The sequence below is a fragment of the Rhipicephalus microplus genome, chromosome X (genome assembly GCF_043290135.1).
Source record: "Rhipicephalus microplus isolate Deutch F79 chromosome X, USDA_Rmic, whole genome shotgun sequence".
Taxonomy (NCBI): domain Eukaryota; kingdom Metazoa; phylum Arthropoda; class Arachnida; order Ixodida; family Ixodidae; genus Rhipicephalus; species Rhipicephalus microplus.
This window is the reverse complement of record NC_134710.1, coordinates 276358639-276383860: the sequence shown is the minus strand read 5'-3', so window position 1 is coordinate 276383860 and position 25222 is coordinate 276358639. Positions and strand designations below refer to the sequence as shown.

The 25222-nt window shown below is 46.0% G+C and overlaps 1 protein-coding gene across 1 annotated transcript in view; it reads left to right on the top strand.

Moving 5' to 3' along the window:
* LOC119161480 (uncharacterized) overlaps nt 1-25222 on the top strand; it is a 169135-nt gene that overhangs the window by 85537 nt on the left and 58376 nt on the right. The window contains exon 2 of the mRNA XM_037413971.2: nt 18294-18467. Coding sequence (XP_037269868.2) covers nt 18294-18467 — 174 coding nt within the window. The remainder of the gene's footprint in view (nt 1-18293; nt 18468-25222) is intronic.

Below are 25222 nucleotides of genomic sequence, written 5' to 3'. Positions count from 1 at the left end.
TTTTTTTGTGCTTTTAGGGGTGAAGCTCTTTATGGTCGAGGCTTGTCCGTTGTGTGCCGTAGCCGCCGCTGCCGATGACGATGATGCTGATGACGATGAAGAACAAGTGTGTTCAAGATCACAAAATCTCCTTCTACCATCTCGGCACAGTACATACAAGGTACCCACTATACGCCGTGACGATGACGCCTATGTTGATGATGATGATGATGATGATGATCACGAACAACGACTGTCTTATGCAGTGGATGACGTCTCGATATGCTCTACGGTGCATTTAGTATGACTGTAAACAACCAACAACCACCAGAGGAACGTGTACAGACCTCGCCTTTACCGACTTCAGGCTAGATGCGATGATAATTTTGTGCAGCGCAAAAAGCAGACAACAAACGAGCGAAAGAACGAGGACTCGAGCGAGAGACGAGGATAATTTGTTGTCTTTTTTTTTTGCGCTGCAATACGTGATTGACTTGTTCCAACTCGCCCAACAAGTAACGTTGCTAGGTCCGATAAAACAAAGCAGTAAGAATGAAGGCGAAACGAAATTCACCACTCAACACAACATACCAGTTATCACCAATAAACAGTGTATATAACTGCATACCACTTGGCACTCATTTACATGCGTTTGTGGTTAATTTCACCGGTTATTTACGCTAACACTGAATGATCCCACTGATTACACTACTCATCATCAGTCACTTTGATGACTTGTCATGGTTTTTTACATTTATTTGTAATTTGAACATTCAACAATTCAAGTACAGGAGCTACCACATAACATTGTGCCATTTTCGCTGCTCAGAGAATAGAATAAAACCTCCACATGTATTGCAAGTTGCGCTCCCAAAGTGGCTAACTTAATAGCTGTGTTTACTTGGCCAATATAATAAGTATCAATTTTATCAAACAGCTGAGGAGTCAGCATCTGAAGAGCATATAGCTCAATACCTAAAGGCGGTAGGAACAGATGATCTTTTCTCATAAGCTTAGTTAGCAGAAAGAAGAATGCTTCCTTCGTGGTGTGGTAAATAGCCTTGCCCTGATCTCTCGATCTCGTTACAATGGCTGCGCTGTAGCGCGGTGAAGAGAGAAATGGACAGTTCTGTTGATTACGAAGCGCCTTCGTGAGCACCTCCAACCCTTTTTTTTTCTTTGTCATATAGAAAAAGCCATTTTCTCTGCCGCGCCCAAGCTTCTTTTGTAAGGAGCTCTGTCGTTTCTGGACGTAGCGCCTTTCGCAGAGTTAACAAGATCTGCGCACTGTTTTACGTCGATGAACACTCCGCATTGTCTTCCCTTTATAGAAACCTCAGTAAATCTAACCTTCTTCATCTGAAAGTTCTGTACGCTAAACATCTCATAGAACATTAAAAAAAAGAGTAGTAAAAAAGAGGCAAGCGTTCCTGCTAACTCTTCCGTTCCTTCCACAGAATTTTCGTCGAAATGTCGCCTGGTAATCTGGGCCTACCTGTTCTAGCATAATCAAAGCTTCTGCATTTCAAAGCCTGCGAATCGGGTTCTAGCCGTAGCTCTATTATGCATACTTTACATAAGTTTGTTAACGTGTCCCGAAGGTTACGCTGTTAGTGATATATACAGAATGGGATGTTTTTTTGTATTCTCTTCGTTCATTTCTTTTTTTAATCCGACTTTACAGAACTCGCTATAATTCATTAGCGTAAGCATTGATTTCTTAAGCGATTAGGTTTGTTCCCTTTAATGATTCGTTCAAGTGCGTCATTTATTAGGTGCAGTGTACAAGCTACCAATCGGGCAAAAGCTAATTATTGAGGCAACGCCTACAACGACGACGACCACGGTCTGCATTGAGCGCCGAGCAACGATGAGAGCATAGCTACAATCCGACTTATTACACAACCCGGCTTTTAGTGACGCAAATTACTCGCTATTCGCACAATTCCTTTCGGGCTATAAATCTGTTGAAGTGGGATATATCGGTGAATCTTTGATTGCAAAGCGCTTCACGATATCTTGTAGCGGATTACGGATGCTGTACGAACGCTTCCCGTGCGTCCTCCCCAAAGCCAGTTGTAAACCAAGCAAGCCTCCGTGCTCTGGGCTTCATTACTATGCATTAAACTGCGGAAGCCCAGCGTTGAGGCCCTCCGCTTTTGTTAGCTGTCACTTGGGAATTCTCAAGCTTTCTGCTATTTTATTCTTTCGTACCTGTTGCCACGTCCAGCGTTGCAGCGTCCTGCAGTTGTGTGCGCGCGTATTTTCGCAACCTCGCGTGGAGAACGAGTTAGCCGATCGACGGGGTGCCTCCCTGCGCGAAACCATGCTTACAGCTGGTCTGAAAAAGTAAGCGCGTTCCTGATCTCTTTGTGGTCGCTCCCCGTGTATGCGCTAACGGCGCCGACTCAATGCAACGGGAACGGCGGCTGCTCGCCCTCCTCCCAGGGGAGCCATCTCGCGCAAGCGTTGTGGTTGCGAGCGTCTCCCTATGCAAGAACTCGTGTGCACACTCACCAACTAGGAGGAAGACAGATGCGAAGTAAAGAAGCTGTGCATGCTTTGCGCTTTCATTCAGCCCCATCGAGCCGTCACGATAGCGAAAGCGCACGCGCGCGCATTCATCTCTTCGGTGCACCCTGTTGAACATTTTTTTTGCTTTGTATTCTTTGCTGCGAAATCAAATAAAGTGAATCTCTGTACGAGAAGAAGGTAGAACAAGAGAAAAATACTGCAGCATGCGTGAAGTAGGAATCTGTTTTTGCCCAAAGTTGTCTCTATGCCGTGTGTGGCTCGAGCTACCACAACCGCCGTTGCTTAACTATGAAGCAGGTGGGTGTATGTGAAACACGCAGAAGCCATCAACACGAGAGGCCATGGCGTATATGTTCTCTATGAACATTATTAAAAAAACAGTGCCTGCGTCAGGACATAAGGAATATAAAGTGCATCGTGGCCTTTCTCGTACCCGAGATAACTCACATGGTACTTATTTTACTTGCGTTCCCCGATCAAAAACGATGGAAAGAAATCGCAACAGTTCTTTTTAGTAAGCGTGCACATTGCGCGAATTCAGAACGCAAAGGATAAGCTGCTCGCGATTGGTTTCTCAATTCCTATCCCAGGTCGTGGGCCCAAACATCAATAGCTAGATATACTGCGGTATCGTGAAAGAAATAGGGGGAGATGTGCGTATAAATAAAAGAGCTGACAGAGACGTGTGAATTGTCACGCATATCAACAGCTCAGCTTTAAGGGAAAAATTATTAAATATAAAGCTGCAGACTTCTATTTCAATACATCTGCGCGTACATTCGTACAGTATACGTTTTGTGTCGCGTGGACCAGAATTTTCAGGAGTGGAATACCACGTTATCTATTCAGCAAGTATACTTTGAATCTTATGTGCGTATACATGAAGTGTTTTCACCACATAAGTACACCGGTGTACGTAAGTGGCGAAGATGACAAGATAAAATCTGCATAACGGTAGCTGACTAGGTCCACCTCCCAATGAACATGGCAGAATATTCACTACACGTACTCTGGGCAAGATAAAAGAAAACAAAAACACCAACACAGCAAGAACGAAAACGTTACAAATTCCAAACGGCTAAAACACTTTTCAGGAGACTCGGAAAGTTTCAGTCCACAGATATTTGTGATAATCTCTTTTTTGGCCACATATTACGTGTTTTCATTGGATTTTTTTCTATTTAATAGTGCTGAGAAAAAACAATAACACTGCATTTGAAGGCCGCAAATAGTGCGTAGACCGGGAACTGTCCAGTATTCAATCAATTTTGGCAAAAATGTGGGTTCGCAGAAGACAGACATTGTACGTAGTGCCGAATACCATGCATAGATTATAGAGACCAATAGAATGCTGAACATCAAAGGCCAACTGCTGCAAAACAATTTAGGACAAGTTTAATTGGTGTCAGGATCGTGACCTCAACAGCGTCTCCATAGCAAGGGTAGGGAAAAAACCATAAAAACAAGCGAAACAATGATTTACTCTAAGCAATTGTAAATTACATGATGCCGATCGAGAGTAAGGCTCAGGGAAGAAGTCCATGCGTCCAACAGTTGCTTAGAGCACAGATACGTAAATACTCTTACAGGTGAGCACGCAATGTGCAAAGTTGCCGTGGTTCGAGGAGTGAATATCTGGCTGTGCAAATAAATTTGCCTTCAACGCCCTGCAAAACTATCTTGAAAACCAAAAAATAACCACTGATATTCTAATGCTTTACCGCAATAGCATCTTTGGGCTTCATAACACAAGTGATCTCAACGATGAATAGCCAGGACCACTTGCAACCTTGTTTACGTTCCCATCACAAGTATTATGCAGGACAGGCGATTGTTCATAGCTGCGTGCCGCAGGACCTTTACGAGTGACACCCAAGCAAACTTGCACTGTTTCGCTTGTCTCATTTGTCGTGCTCTACCAACAATCACGCATAGGGTTTCCTAAAATTAACTAGATGGCACTCTGGCGTTGCGATCGTTCAGCGACCATGGGAATGATGGGTAGCACACACATTTGCCCAGACTTCGTACTTGCGGGCGGCGAATCGTACTTGCGTCTTTGTTTATTGCTGTGTTTCGGTTTTGTTTTGAAAGAAAGATTAAACCCTTTTGAACTTCGTGAGCCAATTTGGGAAGTAAGTCTTAAAAAATAAACTGGTGAAGCGCAACCGCTGAACATTTGCTAATACTTGTTTAGTAAGAAAACAGCTCGAAGCCACACAAACACACGCGGAGCCAAAAGCAGGCCAGAAGTACTATTAGACAAATGTGTGTACTACCCATGATTCCCATGCGCGCTGAAACGCCGTGCGTTGCAGCTCCCATAGAAACTAGCGCCAGAGTTCCCTCGAGTGTATATTAGGAAACTCTATGCAGTCACGTACTTTCAGCGCACCGGTGTTCATGAAAAGTCAAGTAAAATGTTAAGTACGGGTACGCTGAGCTCTGAAACGTGTACAAAGAAGTACGTGTACAAGAAGTGAAGCGCGTACAAAGAAGTACACGCTTCAGAGCCCAGCGTACCAGTACTTGAGGTTTCACACACCAAAGAGTATTTGTCTCGTGCAGGCTGCAGAGTCGAGAACTTCATGATAACATTCGATTTGTTCTTATTTTCAGGTTGGACACACTGTGCATCAGTGTCATTGTCGGTGATGCGCGGGCTTTGCATGCGCCAATTCGGTCACTGGACCTTTTTTTCGGATCTTCGTGTGCGATTAACGACAGTCATTTAACTTCGAAGTCTGTGCTCCTACTGTATTGTTTCATTTCTACTATTTCTCATTTTGCTTCCTTTAGCTAACTTTTAGTTGCTGTTTGACACATTTACAACGCCAATTTTCACCTGACACTATACTGTGAGTTCGGGACAGAACGCGTCGACATATATATTTGTAAGCGTTCGAAACCATCATTCAATAATCCAGCGCAGTCACGAATGGCCCCAATTTCACAGCTAATCTCCATATTTGAGTTAGCTGCTTATACCGACGCCAATGTTCATGTATTTTAAAAACTACTCAATTATAGCGGTGAGCTCCACCCATATTATAGTGACTCACTTAATAGTAACTGGCTGCCAGTTCGCAGACTTCGCGACGTCACGCAAGCTTACAGCACCTCAATCTCTCATGCCTTACAGATGGTGCTCATGCCGTATACTGGACGCTCTACTGAATGGCCACCGAAATCTGAAATAACTACAACAGCCTTCAAGGCAACATACACGACAGTAAAGTAACTATGCTGCAGTGCAAGATAAATAATGCCACCAAAGTGCAAAGGTCCAGACAGGTTGATTAAACTACGTGCACAGTTCAACGCTACCGCTTCCACAGTCCTTATAACGTAAGAGAGATTTACTCAATAAAAATTACTTTGAAGCTGGTACGCAGCTGAAAAACAGCAACACACATTTCTGAAATGCAGCTACTTGAATATGCGTACAACGCACAGCATGCAGTTTACGTCCATTCAAAACCACCCATATTGTACTTCTGGCATACGTGTCTCCTTTTACAGGTTGGGTACACCAAACAAATTTTTTTGTTAGTTTATTCTTGGCGGAAATTATTATTCGGCCGCGCATACACTCCAGCGATGGGTGGTGCTTCCATGCGTAAGTACAATGCTCCCTTAAATCTGTGCGCACACAGTATTTGTGCTTGTGCGTGTGTTTAAATATGTGCTCGAGAGCGCACATCAGGAACTCGGTATGCTACATGGAGGGAACAGGCAAAAACGGGTAAGTGCTGTTATTACGCAATTGGACGGTGAAAGAAAGGGAGGGCGCAGTGGCCGCCTCGGGTCATCGGGTGCGGCTCATTTCACGGCTCGCTGGCGCCGTACGTCGTGGCCACCGGTGCAGGCAGCCAGCGCGGCGCTGAGGCGAAATTAGCGCGACCACCTCGCAAGGAGAGGTTGCAGTCCTCAAGCGCACATTAAGAGCTCAAATGGGCCTCGGGTGCTTCTGCTGCTGCCGAGAGTCTGCGAGAGCCCCGTGGGGCCGGCTCGAGTGCTGCCAGAGGTGCCAGACAGCACCGGCAGAAGTATGACCAGAGCATGAGCTCCCACGCACAGGCTATTGAGTTCACTGAGAGACGCCCGAGTTGCGCGAACTTATAATAGCTCCAATGGATAACGCTAAACAAAGAGAACCTACCTTCTCTGCTGTAAATAACGGAAATTCCTTGATCCGCAGCGCTATTTTGATACTGCACGCACGTGATTTCAGAGCTGCATTGCTCTTAAAAATTTTTCCCGTGCTTTGCGCTGTTCTTTCTCTTTCTATCTGTAACGCTGAGGTAAGAGTCCTAAAAGAGTATGCATATCTATTAACTTTGTGCCAGGTAAGAAAACATCAAGACAAAAAAAGCCAGTTTTGTCTCAAGGGTGAAGCAATGAATTCAGTAGCAAGAAACTGGAGTGTTACACGTAGAGCGGCAGGCAGCTAGAAATTTTATGCGTGCTGCTCCCAGGACAAGCGTGAACTAGCTGTCTCATTTGTTAATAAAAATAGCCCCTAATTTAGCTCTTCTAGCTAGCACCTCACTCATTTCGCAAACGCGGCCGCTGCAGTGAGTGAAGTGATCTTGCGGTCTATAGCATCTACGCAATCTATGCGGTAACAGAGCAAGTCGTACAGAACTCCCCTTCAAGAGACAAGGGCGCCCTGTATGTGAATGTAAGTTGCCAAGCCACGCTTCCATAGAAATACATGGGATAGTTGTCTGGGAGCTTTTGAACCCCCCTGTACGTGTCGGAGGCGCGCGTGTGATCTGCGGCAAAACACTGGAGAGTTTTAGAATAGGAGATCTAAGGAGCTAGAGAACCTAAGAAGTTTGCGAGTCGCCAGGGTGCATGCGCAGAACGTGAGCCACTCTCAGCCTTTTCAACTCGCGCTGTCTCAAGACCCTGTATCGCCTTCCTTTGGGCAGCGAACAAAGCCGAAACGCGCACGGTGTCAAGCGAAGAAACAAATACAGTGCTTGAATTGGCATTCTGGTCAACATGTAGGATATATACTAAGATTCTGGTTGTCTGTGATTCTGGTTCAGCCGTCGCGTGCATCCTCTCACGTGTCATAAGCCTACCAGAGTCAAAGCGTTCCCACGAGCTACAAGGCGCCCTTCTTTTCCCCTGGCCGCCTCTGGCCATGAGTGGCGTCGCGCTGCAACCCAAAAATAAAAAGAAATGCCCCCTCTTCTGACACGAACGCAGAGCGGGCAACCTGCATCATGGCCCGCCTCTCGCCCAATTTCAATTTCACCACGTGTGGCGTTCCGTGCGTTTGACCCAATGCCGCGCATTTGTAGAAGCTGTTAGTATATAGAATAATAAATGGTGAATGGCTTCCTTGCCAAATACAGCGCGCTGTGGAGTGAGGAGTCGCTATAGTTCAAATCTGTGGTCGTGCGCTCAACATTTGTTTCTTCTGATAATAATAATAACTGGAGTTTAACGTCCCAAAACCGCGATATATTTATGAAAGACGCTGCAGTGGAGGACTCCAGAAATTTCAACCACCTTGGATTATTTAACGTGCACTTAAATATAAACAGCCAGTCCCCGCAGCAGGGATTTGATCCGCATATATATATATATATATATATATATATATATATATATATATATATATATATATATATATATATATATATATATATATATATATATATATATATATACCAGACATGACAACAACGGAAAAACCGGGCGAGAGTGTCCATATATTTTCTATGGGAATAAATAATACATAAGCCTCTAATATAGCCAGACCCGTTAGACGCAAGGCGCCTTCCTGCTACCCTAAAAAAGGACACTGCGTCTTTAGTATTTTCGTCTCGCGACTATGGCTTAGAAACTGATATCGCAGTCAGTGTACGAGGTTTTGAGCCAGAAGTTCGTCCACAAGCACCACAATATTCGCAAGTCGATAAGCAGCCTCTAGAAACTGGAGCTTGCCGAGCACGCCCCAGGTTGGAGAAACCGTGACTTTCGGAACCTGAGAAGCCGACATATTTGAGGCGAAGCTATAGCTGCTCCAGTCAATGCGAGCCTCTGCTTGTACAACAAATACACACTCGTCCACGTGTGTCTGGCAGTACAACAACGTTTTTCGTTGTAGGCAGTCGCACCTAGCCCCTTATAATAACCGAGACGCCCGAACCCCGCCCGGCACATGGGTAGAACCCAAAGCCACTCGGCTAATATTTGCGGCCCAGGACCGGATGGCGTTCGTCGGGACCCTTTGCATGTTGACATTGCCGCACAAAGGACCACGCTTGCTATTGCGCGCATGCGCTTTCGTCTCCTTTTTTGAGAAAGTAAAGAGATACGCGCGTGGGACAACAGGGCGGGGAAAAGGGCGTAGTATATATAGCAGGGCCCACTCATGCTTGCGAAATGCGTGCAGCTGGATGTGGGAGTACAGCGAGCCTCGTGGTGACCACGCCTGAGCGATGCCCACATTGGGGCCTTTATCATGTCTGGATAAATGGCATAGAAAAGGGAGGGTGACCCTGTACAACATTTTTTGTGATGGTGGCTCAGTACAAACAGCAACCCGCGAACACAATGAGTATAAATTTACTTATGATGACTGATTTGACCATATTTTTCTGATACATTATATTGAGCAGCCATTATTTGCCAATGTTAGGCAGAGGCTCACGTTTACCTGTGTCTGTGCGTGTGTAAGTAAGACTACCTTACAATCGAGCCGCATTTTCAGACTAAACGGTGAGTAAACGATTTACGATGTTGTGGTACCTGCTTTTGCGACAGGATATAGTGTGAAATATACTTCCATACGCAATACAGACTCTGGATATTCTGTAAAAGTGCTCTTTGGTGAAAATGAAGAACGTTTTACAGAAACTAGGACTAGGATAGGTTGAAGCATTTAGGATGGCGCAGTCTGCCCCTTGCGAGTTAGGAAAGAAACGATAAATGCGGGAAAAGAGACATATGTCGTAAAATATCACACTCAGTATAACACCCCTGTGGGCAAAAAAAAAAGGCCGGAAAAAAGAAAAAAAACAAGTTTGAAAAGTACATCAATCACAGTTCCGTGCGAGCTAGACCTGAGCAAAACAAGTACATATGTACATAAATGAAGTTAAATAACCTAAATGGCGCGCGATAAACAGAACCTATGTAAAAACACATAACGTGAAACACACTATTGCAGCATAAGACAGAAAAAAAAAATACATGACATCGATACCCACCTTGCTTCTATATCAGCCGAAATTGAATATTTCCCTAAGTATTTTTTCCCGAAAGTTTCTTAAAAGGGTTACTGGCGTCTATTGTGAACCAAATAAAGTTGTTTCGCTCGCTCACTCAAGGTACAAATGCTTTCATCTGAAGGCCCGCTATCGGCAATGTGGCGGTGCACTAAGCATTGTTTTCTGTCTGTCTGTTGTTTTTTGAGGGGAGGGGGGGTGATCATCATTAGGTAAATTTGCTGGCATAACATTTCATGATGAATTTTTTTGTTTCTCGAAAAATCCATGAGACACTTTTATGCCTGGGTGGCCACAAGAACACTGCCGGCTAGAAGCACGTTCTAGCCGGTGAAGAAGGGACCGCGTAAATGATGTGGTAAGCCACAGACGGTCGACTAACGATTCGAAGTGTACAAAGTGTCCGAATGGGTGTACCACGAATAACTGTGCGCTCTCAGAGGTTTTTTTTATGTTTTTATCAATACAGTCGTTCTTGCTGAGACGTTGCTGAACCAGTTGTCAGTGCTGAGTTTTGAGACTTTCTTATCTGCTTGTAAGGTGACAGAATTGATCCGAAACAGCTACTTGTGGGGCATTTAGAGCTACGGCAAGGACTCGGAAGGGATGACTGGGCCTTGAGAGTATCGCACAGTTGTCCAGATAGCTCACTGCAGAATTAGTATTTGAAAAAAAAACAATGAACGGTGTCAGCCACGGCAGACAAGACCACTTCAACGTTGGCGTCATCGGCACTTCTGTGTTTGAGGACGAAGCGTTCGAACTGTGTTACTGGTCCGAAGCTGGATCCCTTTGGTCTCGTTAATATGTTTCGTTGCGTAACCTAATCCCGCAGCGTGTAACAAGGCTTCACGCCCTCTCATTCTAAAACAAAATTCTGCCGTGTTGTTATGCTTCCATGTTGTTATCCTGGTTGGAAAAAGAAAGCGGTGCTTTCGAGGCTCCCTCCAGTATTTCTGCGCCGATTCTTACGTGTGATTAGTCGCACACTTTTCTTTAAAAAAGACGAGATTCTTCTAGGTTCATTTTATGTTATCGCTTAACTGCTGATACCCTTCTTGAACATACAAAGTTTACGTATCTTGGTTTTCCTAAAGGCTGTCTACTCCATCAGTTCCGGCTGTGTGATATCGCTGTACGGAAGACCAAAAATGTGAGTTTCAACGTCAATGTTGTCTGTTCCTACGCATTTACCTATGTTTCTTTTCGTTGAAAAAATGACTGGAGTCTGAATAAATGCGTACCAGCAACAAATATGAAGTGGTTTCTTTTTGTTTTTCTTTAAATCTGAAAGCACGTGAATGTAGGCCAGTGTCTGAATGTCTGAATGAATGTGGACCAGCAAGAAAAAGCGAACTTTTTTATTCATTTACTTGAAAGCGAGAGCGCGTGAAGGGACGTCAGCGTCAGATGTGGTTAAAATCATGAAGTTGATTCTGAACTTAACAACAGTCAAGAAAAGAAAATGTCATGAACAGCACTATAGCCGCCGTGGTCGTCTAGTGGCTAAGGTACTCAGTTGCCGACTCGCAGGTCGCGGGATCGAATCCCGGCTGCGGTGGCTGCATTTTCGATGGAGAATAAAATGCTATAGGCCCGTGTGCTCGGATTTTGGTGCATGGTAAAGAACCCCAGGTGGTCTAAATGTCCGGAGCCCTGTACTACAGTGTCTCTCATAATCATATGGCGGTTTCGGGACGTTAAATCCCACATGTCAATCAATCAATCAATTATTTATTTATTTGATTAATCAACAGCACTATGTCCGTGGTATTTTTGCCCTTCTTGGTATGCCGATGCAACTGATACCAACTGACGCCGGTGCAACTGACACCTATGAGCTGCCGGAATGGGTAGCTTGCTATTCATCAAGCTATGCTGCCCGGCAGATCTGTAGATACGGCGCTGTTTACGACTGAACACCGTAGGCTGCATATTTGACAGCGGCAACGTCATTTCGACCCTGGTGAAAAAGAAAACCTCCCGTGTACTATCTAAATTAAACTGCATGTTTAATGATCTCGGGTGTTCAAAGTTTATCTCGTGTTCCGCCGCTACGGTGCGCTTGACACATCAATGAAAGATGGGAAATCGAACCAGGAGACCGTTTTTCGTGAGACGTCATGGTTATTAAAACCAAGAAAACATATAAGGTGCATTTTTTGTTGTCCTTGTTGTTGCTGTTTTTGAAGTTCATTGGTAGCTTTCATGAGATCAAGGAAATGTGACCTGAAGTGAACGAAACACTACCAGCCGCCGCAGGAGACCTAGCTTAGAACTTTCGCATGACGCACGCGATAGTTTTCCATGTGAGCTATCGGTGGTGGTCGTCCACTGATCGCACTTTTCTTGGTTATGTCTCTGTTATGTCTCTCCCCTCCTCTCTTTGTCTCACTTTCTTTCACCTTTCTATTCTCTTTCCCTAACCTTCCTGCCTTCTCACTTTTTGTTTACTTCGTACCTTCTTTTTCTAGGCGCAGTTTTTTTTTTTGTATATGCAACCGTTTGTATGCGTATAGCCAAGGCTGCGAACATTCTCTTTAGCCAGATGTCGTTCGTTAGCACGTGATGTCACAAGTTGGCAGCTGAATTAAAGAAAAAAAAATTGTTGCGAATAACACAGTTCATTAATTTCTTGGCTTTATTAATCAGACTGCGATCCTTCAAACTTCACAACAAATTCCTTCTTGTCTAATAACTTGGACGGGTGGCACACTAATATATCCGGCCACCCAAACTATACGCGCGTCCTCTCAAAGCTGCGGCGGAGATCCGCCAGATTCGCGCGAATTAATGGTGCCATGCGTCGAGAAGTACCCGTCGTCTCTCGGCTACGCTGCTCATAAATGAACCGACGGCGAGAACCGCCGGTCTCGTGGCGGCGGGTTAGAGGGAGGCGGCGCCAGGTGATGCCCTCTCCCGAGGCTTGCTTTGAGAAGCAGCGATGGCGGGGTCGGTCCAACCGGCGCTGAGGCACAGATGGTGGACTGACACGGGCAACGGCTGTGACCCTAGAGGCAGCGCGCGTGCGTGTTCTGCAAAAAAGCGTATACGAAGCGAAGGGGGAACGGTGCGGGATGGTCCGGGTGTAGGGGAGCATAGCTCACAGATTGGGACAAAAGAGTGGAGCGGTGGGAAGTGGGGCGAGGAGGACATAAGGGGAAAGCCTTTCAGCAGTCGCGCCACGCGCCTGCTTGCTTTTGCGCCATTTATATTGCTGAATCCCGTCTGTACGAGGCCGTCGTTGACCGAGCTCTAAGTATACACACGTGTCAGCGCTCTCGCTCGTCGGGAGTTGGCTCGGGCACGTCGGATTTGCCTCGGTTCTCCGAGATTTATAAACCATGCAGCGAAGCTGCATCCTATACGGCACGTGTATGCCTTATGACCATATCTTACATGACGTAATGCAACAGGCAGCGGGGATGCGGCATGTCGGGTCTCATAAAAGCTCGAATGAGGAACATGAATGTGGGCGCCACCTATCGCGAAAGTGAAAGCAAGTGGCTTACGAATTAAGCGTGGGGAAACGTATAGTGCGTCTTCTTAAGTGACATAGTTGGTAAAAGTGCGCAGTACCACACGGCATTTCAGATAATAAACTTTCTCTCGTATTTTTTTGTCCAGAACGACCACGTTTGCGCCAAGTTCTCGTTCGCGTTAGCTGATTGCGCCGCTGTAAAAATGGCAAATTTCGGCTCGCATTGAATACGGCTGTGCCAAAGCTGAGATGATCGAAAAGCTCATTCATCACTGGCGAGCAATGGTGTGGCGAACCTGTGAAGTTGCAGTGCCTTTTCTCCAACAAACAAAAAAACGGATTCTACGCAGCGGGTTACTTAGCAGATTCTCCGAAATATTTGTTCGCTACATCTCAGTGTTTCAATTGTTTCTTTAATTTTCATTCCGTTTCACACCGTGAACATAAATTAGCCGTTTTGCTATCGAGAGCCGTTATAATAGATGACTTCAAAGGCCAAGTGCTGGGATGGCTTCTTAACGAGCTCATTTTCTTGATCAAGTACGTTTGATTATGCGCTGTCATTGACACTCTGCCAAAACGCTACAAATGCGCCTGTTTTCGAGTACTAAAGTTTTCGCAAAAAGCCTCACTACACCTGTTATTTACTTTCTTACAACATACAATGCGTATTATGCATACACATTTGTTTTAAATGCTAATTGTAATGCTGTTAAGTTCATTTTCGAATGTCGTGCTCAACAATTATTTGTGAGTATTGAACGCTATACGCGAACGTCACTTTAGGGCTGTGAGCGTCAATTTTCACACGACCAATGCTACGCATTGAAGTGCGGTCACCACAGCAGTGGCAATATTGTTCACAACACTTCCCACAAAAAAGGTCGTACCAGCTTTTGAATATTACGCCAGCTACCTAATACATTGTTCTCACAGACCCTATGACTGGCGTAGCCCAAGAACGAAGATTTTTTTTTTCATATGTGCATATACACACGCGCATACGAAGGCGCATACGAACATGCACAAAGACTCGTTCAACCTCCCGCCGCGGCAAAAAAAAAAACGAAAAAAACGCGAGGCCTGCGCGGTAGGCGCAGCACCTGCACAGCGAAAAGTAGAAGAGCGGTTTTTCAAAGCCTTTTCGAAACACTCATTCAGTAACTACTACAAGCACACTTGCTTGATACCCACTAGGGCATTAATAATAAATTTTTTGGGTATTAGGCTGGCATTCGCTATGCTATTTTTCGTCATTGATCTGAGAAGCGTGGTATCCGCTAAACACTTGCAAGGAATTTTGTGCCAATCGTTCGTGCTGTGGCCGACAAAGATGACAAAGTTTTTCTGAAGTGGTATGCGCCACAGTTAATAGGGGAACAAGAACAAGCTTTTCTCATGCGTTGGATCATCGGACGGCCCACACGTTACGCTATTCGCATCGTGCGACGACTGGCTGGTTTTTTGCTGTTTTAAAATGCTTTATAAGTCGTATTAACGCGATTGCTTTTCCAATATCAAGCCTGTCTGAGTCAAGTTTGCATAAACGCCACAAGCACCGGCATAGCTCAGTGGTAGGATACTCGGCGGGCATCCAGCGGACCCAGGTTCGAGCCCCGCTGTGTCATTGGTGATCACCCAAGATGTGATCTCATAACAGCTTTCGCTGTAAAAATTCTGACTACGCCACTAGACTATGCGCATATCCGTGCATGATTTCTGAGTGCTGCCCTTTTAGAACGCGCTCCAACGAAAGATTTTTTTATGAATATAAGCCGAGCGTATTTTCAATTTGACGTTACTCTCTAACCATCCAGCTATATAATACACCAGGTGTTTCTCAACAAGAGGACTTCCAAGGGCTTCAAAACATATGCCGTTGTGTATATAAATCCCGACACTATAATCCAGTTGGGCGACGCCTATAGTGACGATTATTAGGCCGGTGTTACTTCACGATTCTATTGCAGTCACTCGAATTGTTCTTTGTCAGTGGTGTAGACGGTACTAAGTCTACGGCATCGCCAAAACTGATCAATAGTGTTTGGTGAATAATAAGTAAGACACGAGCTAAAATATAGCTCTGCATTATATGCAAGCCCTGGGGTCAATATAATGCACCCATCAGTGTGGGAGCATATACATAGTGAATATTGTGCCCGTGCCTTAGTGTTAGCTCGCATACACTCACCTTTATTCTAACGGAGCTGCTGGTAGCTAGTTGTTATGGCCGCCTTGTACCTGTGCGGAGTACATCTAATGGACTGTTAATGCGTTCGCTGCGTATAATATACGTGCCTACTCACTATTCAAGATAGGTGGGTATCTGTTAAGCGATGAAGGCAAAGAACAGTGCTAGGTTTCTAGTCCGGCTCTTCTTCAAGTACAATCATATCCGTGTTTTTGGATATATATAATAATGCTTGTCTCCCTCTTTTATATAATTTAGCTAAAAACAAATACCCTTATTTTCCTATTTAGGAGCTCTACAGTGAACATATTGTCGCATTAAAGATCTTGTACTTTTGTTTTCAGGATAATCTTGCAATAGCGCTGTAGGTCTTCACAATTATGTTCCTTGCGTGCATGCAAGTGCGGGGTGCAAGTAGCTGAACGTGTCACGTTTATAACTGCACCGTTATATTTTTAGTTTTAAAATTTCACTGCCCGATCCTGCCATGCTCGCTCAAGCTAAACACAAAAAAGACAGGCAGAATTGCACTAAACGCGATGTCTTCTAAAGATTGTGCACGAATTACTGGCAGAATCCCGCTCACACTTATCAAACGAACGCAATAATTTATTAATACAAAAGAACACCTTCTGACTGTCAAAGCTATCTAATAGTTATCTCTACGATGCTATTTTGTCTATAGAGTGATGGTGTATACAACTACGTCATTCGTAACTCGGCGAACAGTAACTCTGCTAACAGAAAACCCTTGGCGCGTGCATGTATACCACAATGATTGGGAAACAGCGCTACTCAGCGCTGGTTCACTAAGCGGCCGCGAAGTGGACAATGAGGCAAAAAGTCACAGTTTCATCGAAAAGGTGAGGCAAGGAATGGCATATTGAAATATTTGCCTAACTAGGGCTAGCAGCTAACTCTTTTTAAGATATGATCTGACGTAACTCTATAAAACATTTGCGTAAGAGAATATGACCGCTTCAACATGCTGTCTCTCGCTTCAACACAGAGTGCACGTATACAGATTTCACTTCATCTAGCTACTTGCTTACCAATATAAAAATGAAATTGACACATAAGGTACTGTCACCAGCGTAACACCTCTAACGAATGACTCGCTAATTAGGAATCCAAATCAGAGCCTAATTTTGCTGCATGCAACTAACAATAAAGTCCGAGTCTACTTTCGTTCGTGGCTGTTGGAATCCGGGGTTGCACTCGCCACTCGCTGGAACCCTCGGGGCGTAGCCAGGGGATCAACTTGACACCGGACACCGCAGTGAAGCCGATGTTCGACTGCCTAGAGCTCCATGTCAGCTTCTTAGAAATTTCGCTGCCCTTCCCGAGATTTCTTTGGAGTCAATTGTAGGAGAGGAGCCTTCTTTCCTGCCACGCCTGTGCGGATGTTGTTTTACTCTGAACTTTGCCAGGCGACGGGACCGTGGGACTCGCGCAAGAGGCAACTTGGTGTGTTCTGTGGTACAATTTGGGAGAGAGGGGAGACCACGGGTATGGTTTCAAATGAGCACTGTCTGCCGATGTCTTCACTTAGCGTAAATTCACTTGCCTTCTGATTACTCAACGAAGTTCATTTGAATATGCACATTCATGACAGCGGGGAAAACACAGCACTTACAAAGGTATTAACCGTATGCTGATCTCTGACACCATGGCGCGTGCACAACAACGCCTTTTCGGTCAATTTTATTTCGTTTATGCCCGTGCGACGCAGACCCCGCCACTGGCACCCTGTCAAGCTCCTTTGTGAGAGAAAACCTACCCACGTGTTTCATCCCTGCTCGAGCCGCACTCGTCGGCAGCCTTCGGACGCTTTCACACACAGAGCATACGACGCGCGGGGTGATGCTATCAAGTAGGCCTTTGTATCGTATCTGATGAAAGCACATGTGATATTAACATGACGGTGTCGGCGAAAATGCGCCCAGAGTATCCATATATTTGTTATCGCAATAAAATGCACCTCATGTGTCTAATATAATTGCTGTCGCAATAAAATTGCAGTAGCTTCTGCTGCTTGCATCTGTTGTACGAGCGTAAAACACAAATCGAGATGCACCGTGCGTGCCTACGTATGCTTACTCCCATACCGTTGTGCAGGCAGGCGTTGTGCCCTTATATGTGGCAGGTGTGAGCTTGTTCCCTCCATATGTCTTCTGTGTCCAGCGTTTTCTGTGTCTACAAACCTTATACTACTACTACTACTACTACTACTACTACTACTACTACTACTACTACTACTACTACTACTACTACTACTGGTGCTAATATTATTATTATTATTATTATTATTATTATTATTATTATTATTATTATTATTATTCCTGAATGAAAGCGTTGGCATGCAATCGGCGTTTGTGTTTGCAGCAAGGAGAGTGTTCTGCTGAGTACCATTTTCGTAAGATGGTGAAAATATTGATTTTTTTTCTAGCCATGTTCTTTTCGTGCTAATAATCTTGATGGTGCTCAGATTTGGGTGCACGTTAAAGAACCCCAGGTGGTCGAAATTTCCGGAGCCCTCCACTACGGCGTCTCTCATAATCATATGGTGGTTTTGGGACGTTAAACCCCACATATAAATCAAATAATCTTGATGTGCTACTGACTAACTCTGACTTCGTTGTGAAAGGCTACGGTCACGCCAATTAGCTAATGCGTATAGTTCTGTTTAATCTGTGCCTTTACGCTTTAAAAAATACCTGTCCAATATCTCAAGGATTCCTCCGCAGTGTTCACATTTCGTTCAATGAACGTTACGTGGTATACTTCCGTGGATTATCTTTATTTCTCATTTGACGGAGGCGTGCACTCACATTTTCGCTTCTATTCTCGCGCGCAGAAGAAACGACCGAACAGCAGTGGCCGCTGGGTCCACCACGCGAGGTGACCATCGACGCCATTGCCGAGCACTCGTTCACGCTACGCTGGAAGCCACCGCGACCGAACCCCAACAAGCATGTCAAGCTGCAAGGGTACATGCTCACCTACGCGCCCACCGGCAAGGCTGCCTTCGGTAAGCTTCTTGTCGCATTTCATCTCTTGTGTTCTTCGTAATTTCTCCTCCGTGTCAACCGCCTTTAATTTATGACCACAGACGCGCAAATTCTCTCCCAGCACTGTGCACGCAATTCACCGCACACATGCACGCAAGACGTGCACATGTATGCAGTAGGGTGGTTACACATGGGCACGTCAGACGTGAAAAAACAACAAAACTGCACATATGTAGCAGTTAATGAGTACCATTGCTGTTTCGAGCCCTATCTTCTTTTAATGCGGTTTACTAAGATCTTTTGCTCAATAAAAAATTGCTGAAGTTGTGTCATTAACAACAGCCGGCAAAAGCTTTAGCCAACACTGAACTAAAAACGACAAAGCGTCATGTGCCCATAAGACACAAGAACAGCTCGTTGAGTAGTAAACTTGCGTAGTGTTAAGATATCACTACTATGTGTTTTTTTTACATACCCAGAAAACGTTTCGGTATCTCAAATGATTGCTGTCGGTAGAACGTTGCCAAAGTCTTCATCGTTATACTTATAAATAAAGCTTCTATATTGCTGTAATGCCTATGAGTGCTTTAGATAACTTTTGCGCACATTTCCTCTGCTTACTGCTTGAACTATACTTGTAATTAATGTCCACGTTCACTTAACTGCGGTGCGTAGTGCCGTAAACTGCAACTCAAATGTTACAGGTAGTACATAGGTCGTATATGGCTACAGTGGCCTATGCGGTGTAGTTATAGACAGTAGTTCCACTACAACCACGCGACATTTGTCGCAGGGCCATCCATATCTATCTGTCTACTCCAATGCAGCTTGTCACCCGTTGTGCATAGCACGGGATTCCTGCAGGTTTGCATGTGCCGCGAGGCGGCACTCATTTTGGCACATGCATCACACGCACGTCTCCTCTCTCTTTCAGTGAACCGTGCGCATGGCTTACAAGTAAAACAATCGAAGTTCTATGTCGCTAACTTGTAATCAGGCATTAAATTTAAAAAAAAACCTAGTTTTGCCGTCAGGGTGAAGCAATGAATGCGATAGTAACAAATTGGAATGTTATAAGAAGTAAGGCTAGCTGCTTGCCCCTTTAAAAAAACGCAGTAGCTGCAGCGAGCGAAATGACCTTCGTGCTGTCTGTGATTTGAACGCAGAGATGAGACTATAGCACGCACAAAGCTATGAGAGATCTGCTGATACTCTCTATAGAGATACGGGTTTGGCTAGCCACGCCGGCTCGGTCAAAGTACACGTTTTCTGCCAGACGCGCCCAGCTCCCACTCCGGCCTTTTTTTTTTCCTATGCGCCTTTTTCACGACAGAGATGGCCGGTTCGTTTCATATCTGCTTCAGTAGCATATTGTCAATAGAGCTCTCGTGCTTTCTTTCGCATATAGAACATACAACGCGCGAGACAATGTTATTGGTTAGGACGTGTTACGACCGGCCCTAGGGAACCAAGCAAGAGGAGTTTGGGGGGAGAACCGGTTCTGGACCGACTGTGTCGTCCACCCCCACCTCCCCATTCAGGCTCCTCCTCTCGCCGGGAGAACTCCGGAATCTGCTGTGCGTTCGTGACCATGTTTGGGCACTTTTTAGGGCGCCGTGATCATATATGGACATCGTGTTAGGTTGTGCCACTCCATGTGTTGGAAGTTGTGTTTCCCCCTCTCTCATGGCCGAGGTGCCGGAGCCACCGTATTGGCTGACGATGTGGACAGTGCGCCCAGTGTCGGCAACGCGGCGCTATAAAATGCCGAAGACGTTTTGTATCTCTCTCTCTTCTCTCTTTGGATCAGTTGATCACTTCTCCACATGTAAATAAATCTCTGTCGTTCGTTCGGGCGCTTCTTCTCGCTGAATTGTTGGACGATGGATCCTGCGACGGGGCCAGCTACCTAAACCAAGACTGGCAGGACCCGGAGTCCCAACAACTGGATGGCAGCGGTAGGATGCTGATAACCCCGAAAGCGACCACTGGACGGTGTGAGCCCGAAGTTCAACAACGGGACGACAGGAGAAGGATGACACGAGCTCATCGACTTTCAAAGGGAATAGAACGGCACTTCTGAGAGGCACGACGCCGGAGACATGACTGTGAACTGGGTGAGTGCCGGCTTTCTCTGTTAAATTTTACCAGGCATTTACTCTATGTCTTAAGTAAAAGCTGGTAGACAGGGGCTGTCTTGGTCATTGGGTTAACAGGTAACTTGCGTCAGGCAGAAATTGTGTGATAGCTTGGTTAAGCTCTTTCTGTCAGTGGCGTCAAGGTTAACAGTGACAGGGCAGGATTCCGTGTAAGAGCTTTTTGAAGCTTTATTTGTAGACTAAGTTAACGGAAAACTTGAGGCAAGGCAGGAACCTAGAGCTGTCGTTGCCGTCAAGGTTAATTAGTTGCAGGACAGGAATCTTTGTGGAACAGAGACAGCGGTACTGGAGGCAGCCATGAATCTGAAATCCCTGCGAAAGTCGATGTTGTTGCTACTTGCAAGGGAGTTGAATCTGGAGATGTCGGACTCTCAAAGAAAGCCAGAGCTGATAGAGGCGATTCTCGCACGGGGGGCGGAGGATGACGAGCTGTCAGAATGTGTCGAGGAGATTCAGGAGAGGCAAGCGGCAGAGGCCGAAAGAAAGGCGGCCGAGGCCGAAGAAAAGGCGGCGGAGGCTGAAAGGAAAGCGGCAGAAGCCGAGGCAGATAAGATGCGAAAGCACGAGCTTGAAATAAAGCGCCTCAAGCTAGAGATTAGCCATAATAGTAGAGCAGGAGGCAGCGAGGCATCCGGTACCGCAGAGCGGGTCAGGTTCAAAATGACGGACCTAATGAGATCGTACAAGCTAGGGGAGGACATTGGGCGGTTCCTCGTCAACTTTGAGAGAACTTGTGAAAGACAAGGCTTCAGCCAGGATACATGGCCTCAACGCTGGTTGTCCCTACTTCCGGGGGAGGCCTCAGAAGTAATCGCGCGCCTCACGAAAGAGCAGGCTGACGAGTACAGTGAAGTAAAGTCGAGCCTTCTCAAAAAATACAGGTTGTCAGCGGAAGGTTTCAGACAAAAATTTCGCAACGCCGTAAAAGAGAACAATGATTCATACCCGGAGTTTGCTTACAAGTTAATGGCCAACATGGGGGAGTGGCTAAAAGAGGCAAAGGCGTATGGGAATCATGACAAGGTGCTCGAGTGTATCGGTCTGGAACAATTCTATCAAAGTTTACCAGAAAAGGTGAGGTTCTGGGTGCAGGATAGACCATACGTGAACACCGTAACGAAAGCCGCTGAGCTCGTTGAAGAATTCGTTACGCGCCGCGCCCTCGGGGCAAACAGCGAGCCTAAAAGGGAAAAATTCCTACTACCAAATAAGGCGCCGTTTAGAAAACAACCGACAAGTCTCGCACAAAAGGGTGAGGAAAACAATTCATCTAACCATGGGGCGTCGGCAGAGGCAAGCAAAAGGAAATTTGAGGCGAGAAAACCGGCTGCTTGTTTCAATTGCCACGAAACAGGGCACTTCGCGAAACACTGCCCGAAAAAAAAGGTGGCCTTTTTATCTATAAATGAAGCCGACGAGAACATGAAGTTGTTAGAGCCCTATATGTACGACCTTACCGTGAACGGCAAGCAGTGTCGGGTTCTTAGAGACTCCGCAGCCACTATGGACGTAGTTCATCCGTCTTTTGTTCAGTCCGGACAGTATTCAGGAGACTGTGCCTGGATTAGACAAGCCGTAGAAGCAAACAGTCAGTGCCTTCCCGTAGCTAAAGTTGTTCTTAAAGGCGCATTTGGTACGTTGGAAACGGAAGCCGCGGTATCGCCATATCTGCCCCCTCAGTATCCTTACTTATTTGCAAATAAGTCAGATCAAATGCTGAAGGAGAAAGATCTAACGTTGGGAGAAGGCATAGTGCAGGCACTGACTAGATCGAAGGCACGTGCGCTGGCTGCGAGAGCAACATTCACTGAGGCAAACAAGCCTCAAATCGAAAACGGGCCTGGTTGTGAGTTGGACACCACGGTAAGAAATCGACTTGTGCGAGAACAGGCTGCAGAAGCCGTAATCGCGGAGGCAACCATTCCTAAAGGAAACGATGAACCTCCTCCCGAATTGGAAGGGGGCAATTACGCCTCGTTGACCGAGCAAATAGAAAATGCCGTTGCTCCCAAGCCGATTCCTGGTAGTATAGAGGATAGCACAGAGGGTGACACATTCCAGGTACTAGAAAATACAAAAGAGTTGTGTGTCATGCCAACTTCGGATAATTTCGGTCGGCTGCTGCAGGTGAGCCCCGCTTCATTTATAACCGAACAAAAGGGGGACCCGACGCTTAAGCAATTCCAAGACAGTTCGAAAGAGGGAATCGTCAAACGTGAGATTCCAAGAGAGGAGCGGCATACTCTATCGAAAATATCTAGATAGGCGAGGAGTAGAGTTTGACCAGGTAGTCGTATCTCAGGCGTATCGTCACGATTTGCTTAGTTTGGTGCATGGAGGATCATGGTCAGGCGACTTAGGCGTAAAGAAGACGAAAAATTGTCTTTTACAGGAATACTACTGGCCTGGATGCTTTAAAGATGTAGAGAGGTTTGTAAAATCTTGCGATGTGTGTCAGCGAGTGGGTAAGCCGGGAGATAAGGCGAAATTTACAATGAAGCTGGTACCCGTAATCACGGAGCCCTTTCGTCGGTTGGTAATTGACACAGTAGGTCCTTTGCCCAAGACAACTTCAGGCTACCGTCACATCCTGACCTTAATCTGCCCAGCTACTAAATTTCCAGAGGCGGTCCCGCTAAGAGAGCCAAGTTCCGTGGAAGTAGTGAACGCACTTCTGTCCGTGTTTACCCGGGTAGGCTTTCCTGCCGAGATACAATCAGACCAGGGCACCATTTTCACGAGTGCCTTAACGACAACCTTTCTAGAGCGGTGTGGCGTGAAATTATTGCATAGTTCAGTCTACCATCCGCAGTCGAACTCGATAGAAAAGCTTCACTCCGTGATGAAGCGAGTGTTAAGAGCCTTATGTTTTGAACGAAAAACTGACTGGGAAATGCGCTTACCTGCAACGATGTTTGCACTAAGAACTGCACCACATGAGACAACAGGATTTACGCCAGCGGAACTTGTTTACGGCCGCAGACTGCGGTCTCCTCTTCGTATGCTGAGAGAGTCGTGGGAAGGTCAGGGTGATGATCCTGTAGTAGTGGAATATGTCCTCACCTTATTGGATCGTCTAACAAACGCCCAAGAACTGACCGAGAGTGCGATGACCAAAGCACAGCAGAAGGCTAAGCTTTACTACGATCGGACAGCTAAAGCGCGACACTTTGCTGTAGGAGACAGGGTCATGTTGTTGAGGCCCTCCCAAAAGAATAAGCTTGAAGTGCAATGGGTCGGCCCGGCTGAAATTACTCGAAAATTGTCTGACACCAACTATGTGGTAAAATTACCAGGAAGTCGTAAGGTGCACCAGGTGTATCATAGCAACTTACTCAAACCCTATAAAGAGAAGGAAGCCATCGTGAACATGACTTTAAATGTTCCGGAAGAGGTTCCGGCAGAAATTCCTGAATTAGCTCCCGAATCGGACGAAGTCCCGATCGAGAAAAGAGTTGAGGATTTAGTATCAAAGTCACAGCTGACAATGGAGCAGAAGCAGGAATTGCGGGGTCTTTTGACCGAGTTTCAGGACAGATTTGTAAGCGAGCCAGGCCGGACATCCGTCCTCACTCATGACATAGAGCTTACCTCGTCGGAACCGGTAAGATCTAAGACGTATCGGGTGTCACCTCGCCGGCTTGAGCTAATAAAAGCAGAGGTTAACAGGATGCTGGAATTGGGCGTGATTGAGCCGTGTGAAAGTGATTACACTTCCCCGTTAATTCTTGTGGAGGTACCCGGCAAAGATCCGCGTCCTTGCGTAGACTATCGTAAGTTAAACCTCATCACCAAGGATCAGACATACCCAATTCCCCACATTGAGGAACGCGTCGAGAGGGTAAGTAGAGCGCAATTTATCTCAACGCTAGACCTAGTGAGAGGTTACTGGCAGGTGCCGCTAACCGAGAGGGCGAGCCGGTATGCTGCATTTATTTTACCATTGGGGACATTCCGCCCTAAAGTGTTGAGTTTCGGCCTAAAGAACGCGCCTTACTGTTTTTCAAACTTAATGGATAAGGTTTTGCGGGGTCAAGAGGACTTCGCATTGCCTTACTTGGACGACGTCGCCGTGTTTTCCTCGTCCTGGCCAGAACACTTGGCGCATTTGAGAGCAGTACTGACACGCCTACGCGAAGCAGGTTTAACGGTAAAGGCGCCCAAGTGTCAGCTAGCACAAGCAGAGGTACTCTATCTCGGGCATGTTATCGGTCGAGGGCATCGCCGTCCCTCTGAAATGAAAGTGGCAGCTATCCGAGACTTTCCCCAGCCCCGAACGAAAACCGATATTCGGGCTTTTCTTGGAATAGCTGGTTACAATCGTAAGTACATCCCTAGATATTCCGACATTGCCAGCACTCTTACTGACGCGTTGCGCAAGACCGAGCCCCAAATGGTCGACTGGGATGAGGAGAAAGAAAAGGCTTTCCGCGTTTTGAAAGCGGCCTTGTCGAGCCAACCTTTGCTTAGTTCACCGGACTACTCGAGGCCTTTCATAGTCCAATGCGACGTTAGTGATAGAGACATGGGGGCAGTTCTTAGTCAAAGCGATGAGGGGATGAAGAGCATCCCGTCCTCTATGTTAGCCGGAAACTCACCCTTCGCGAGCAGGTTTA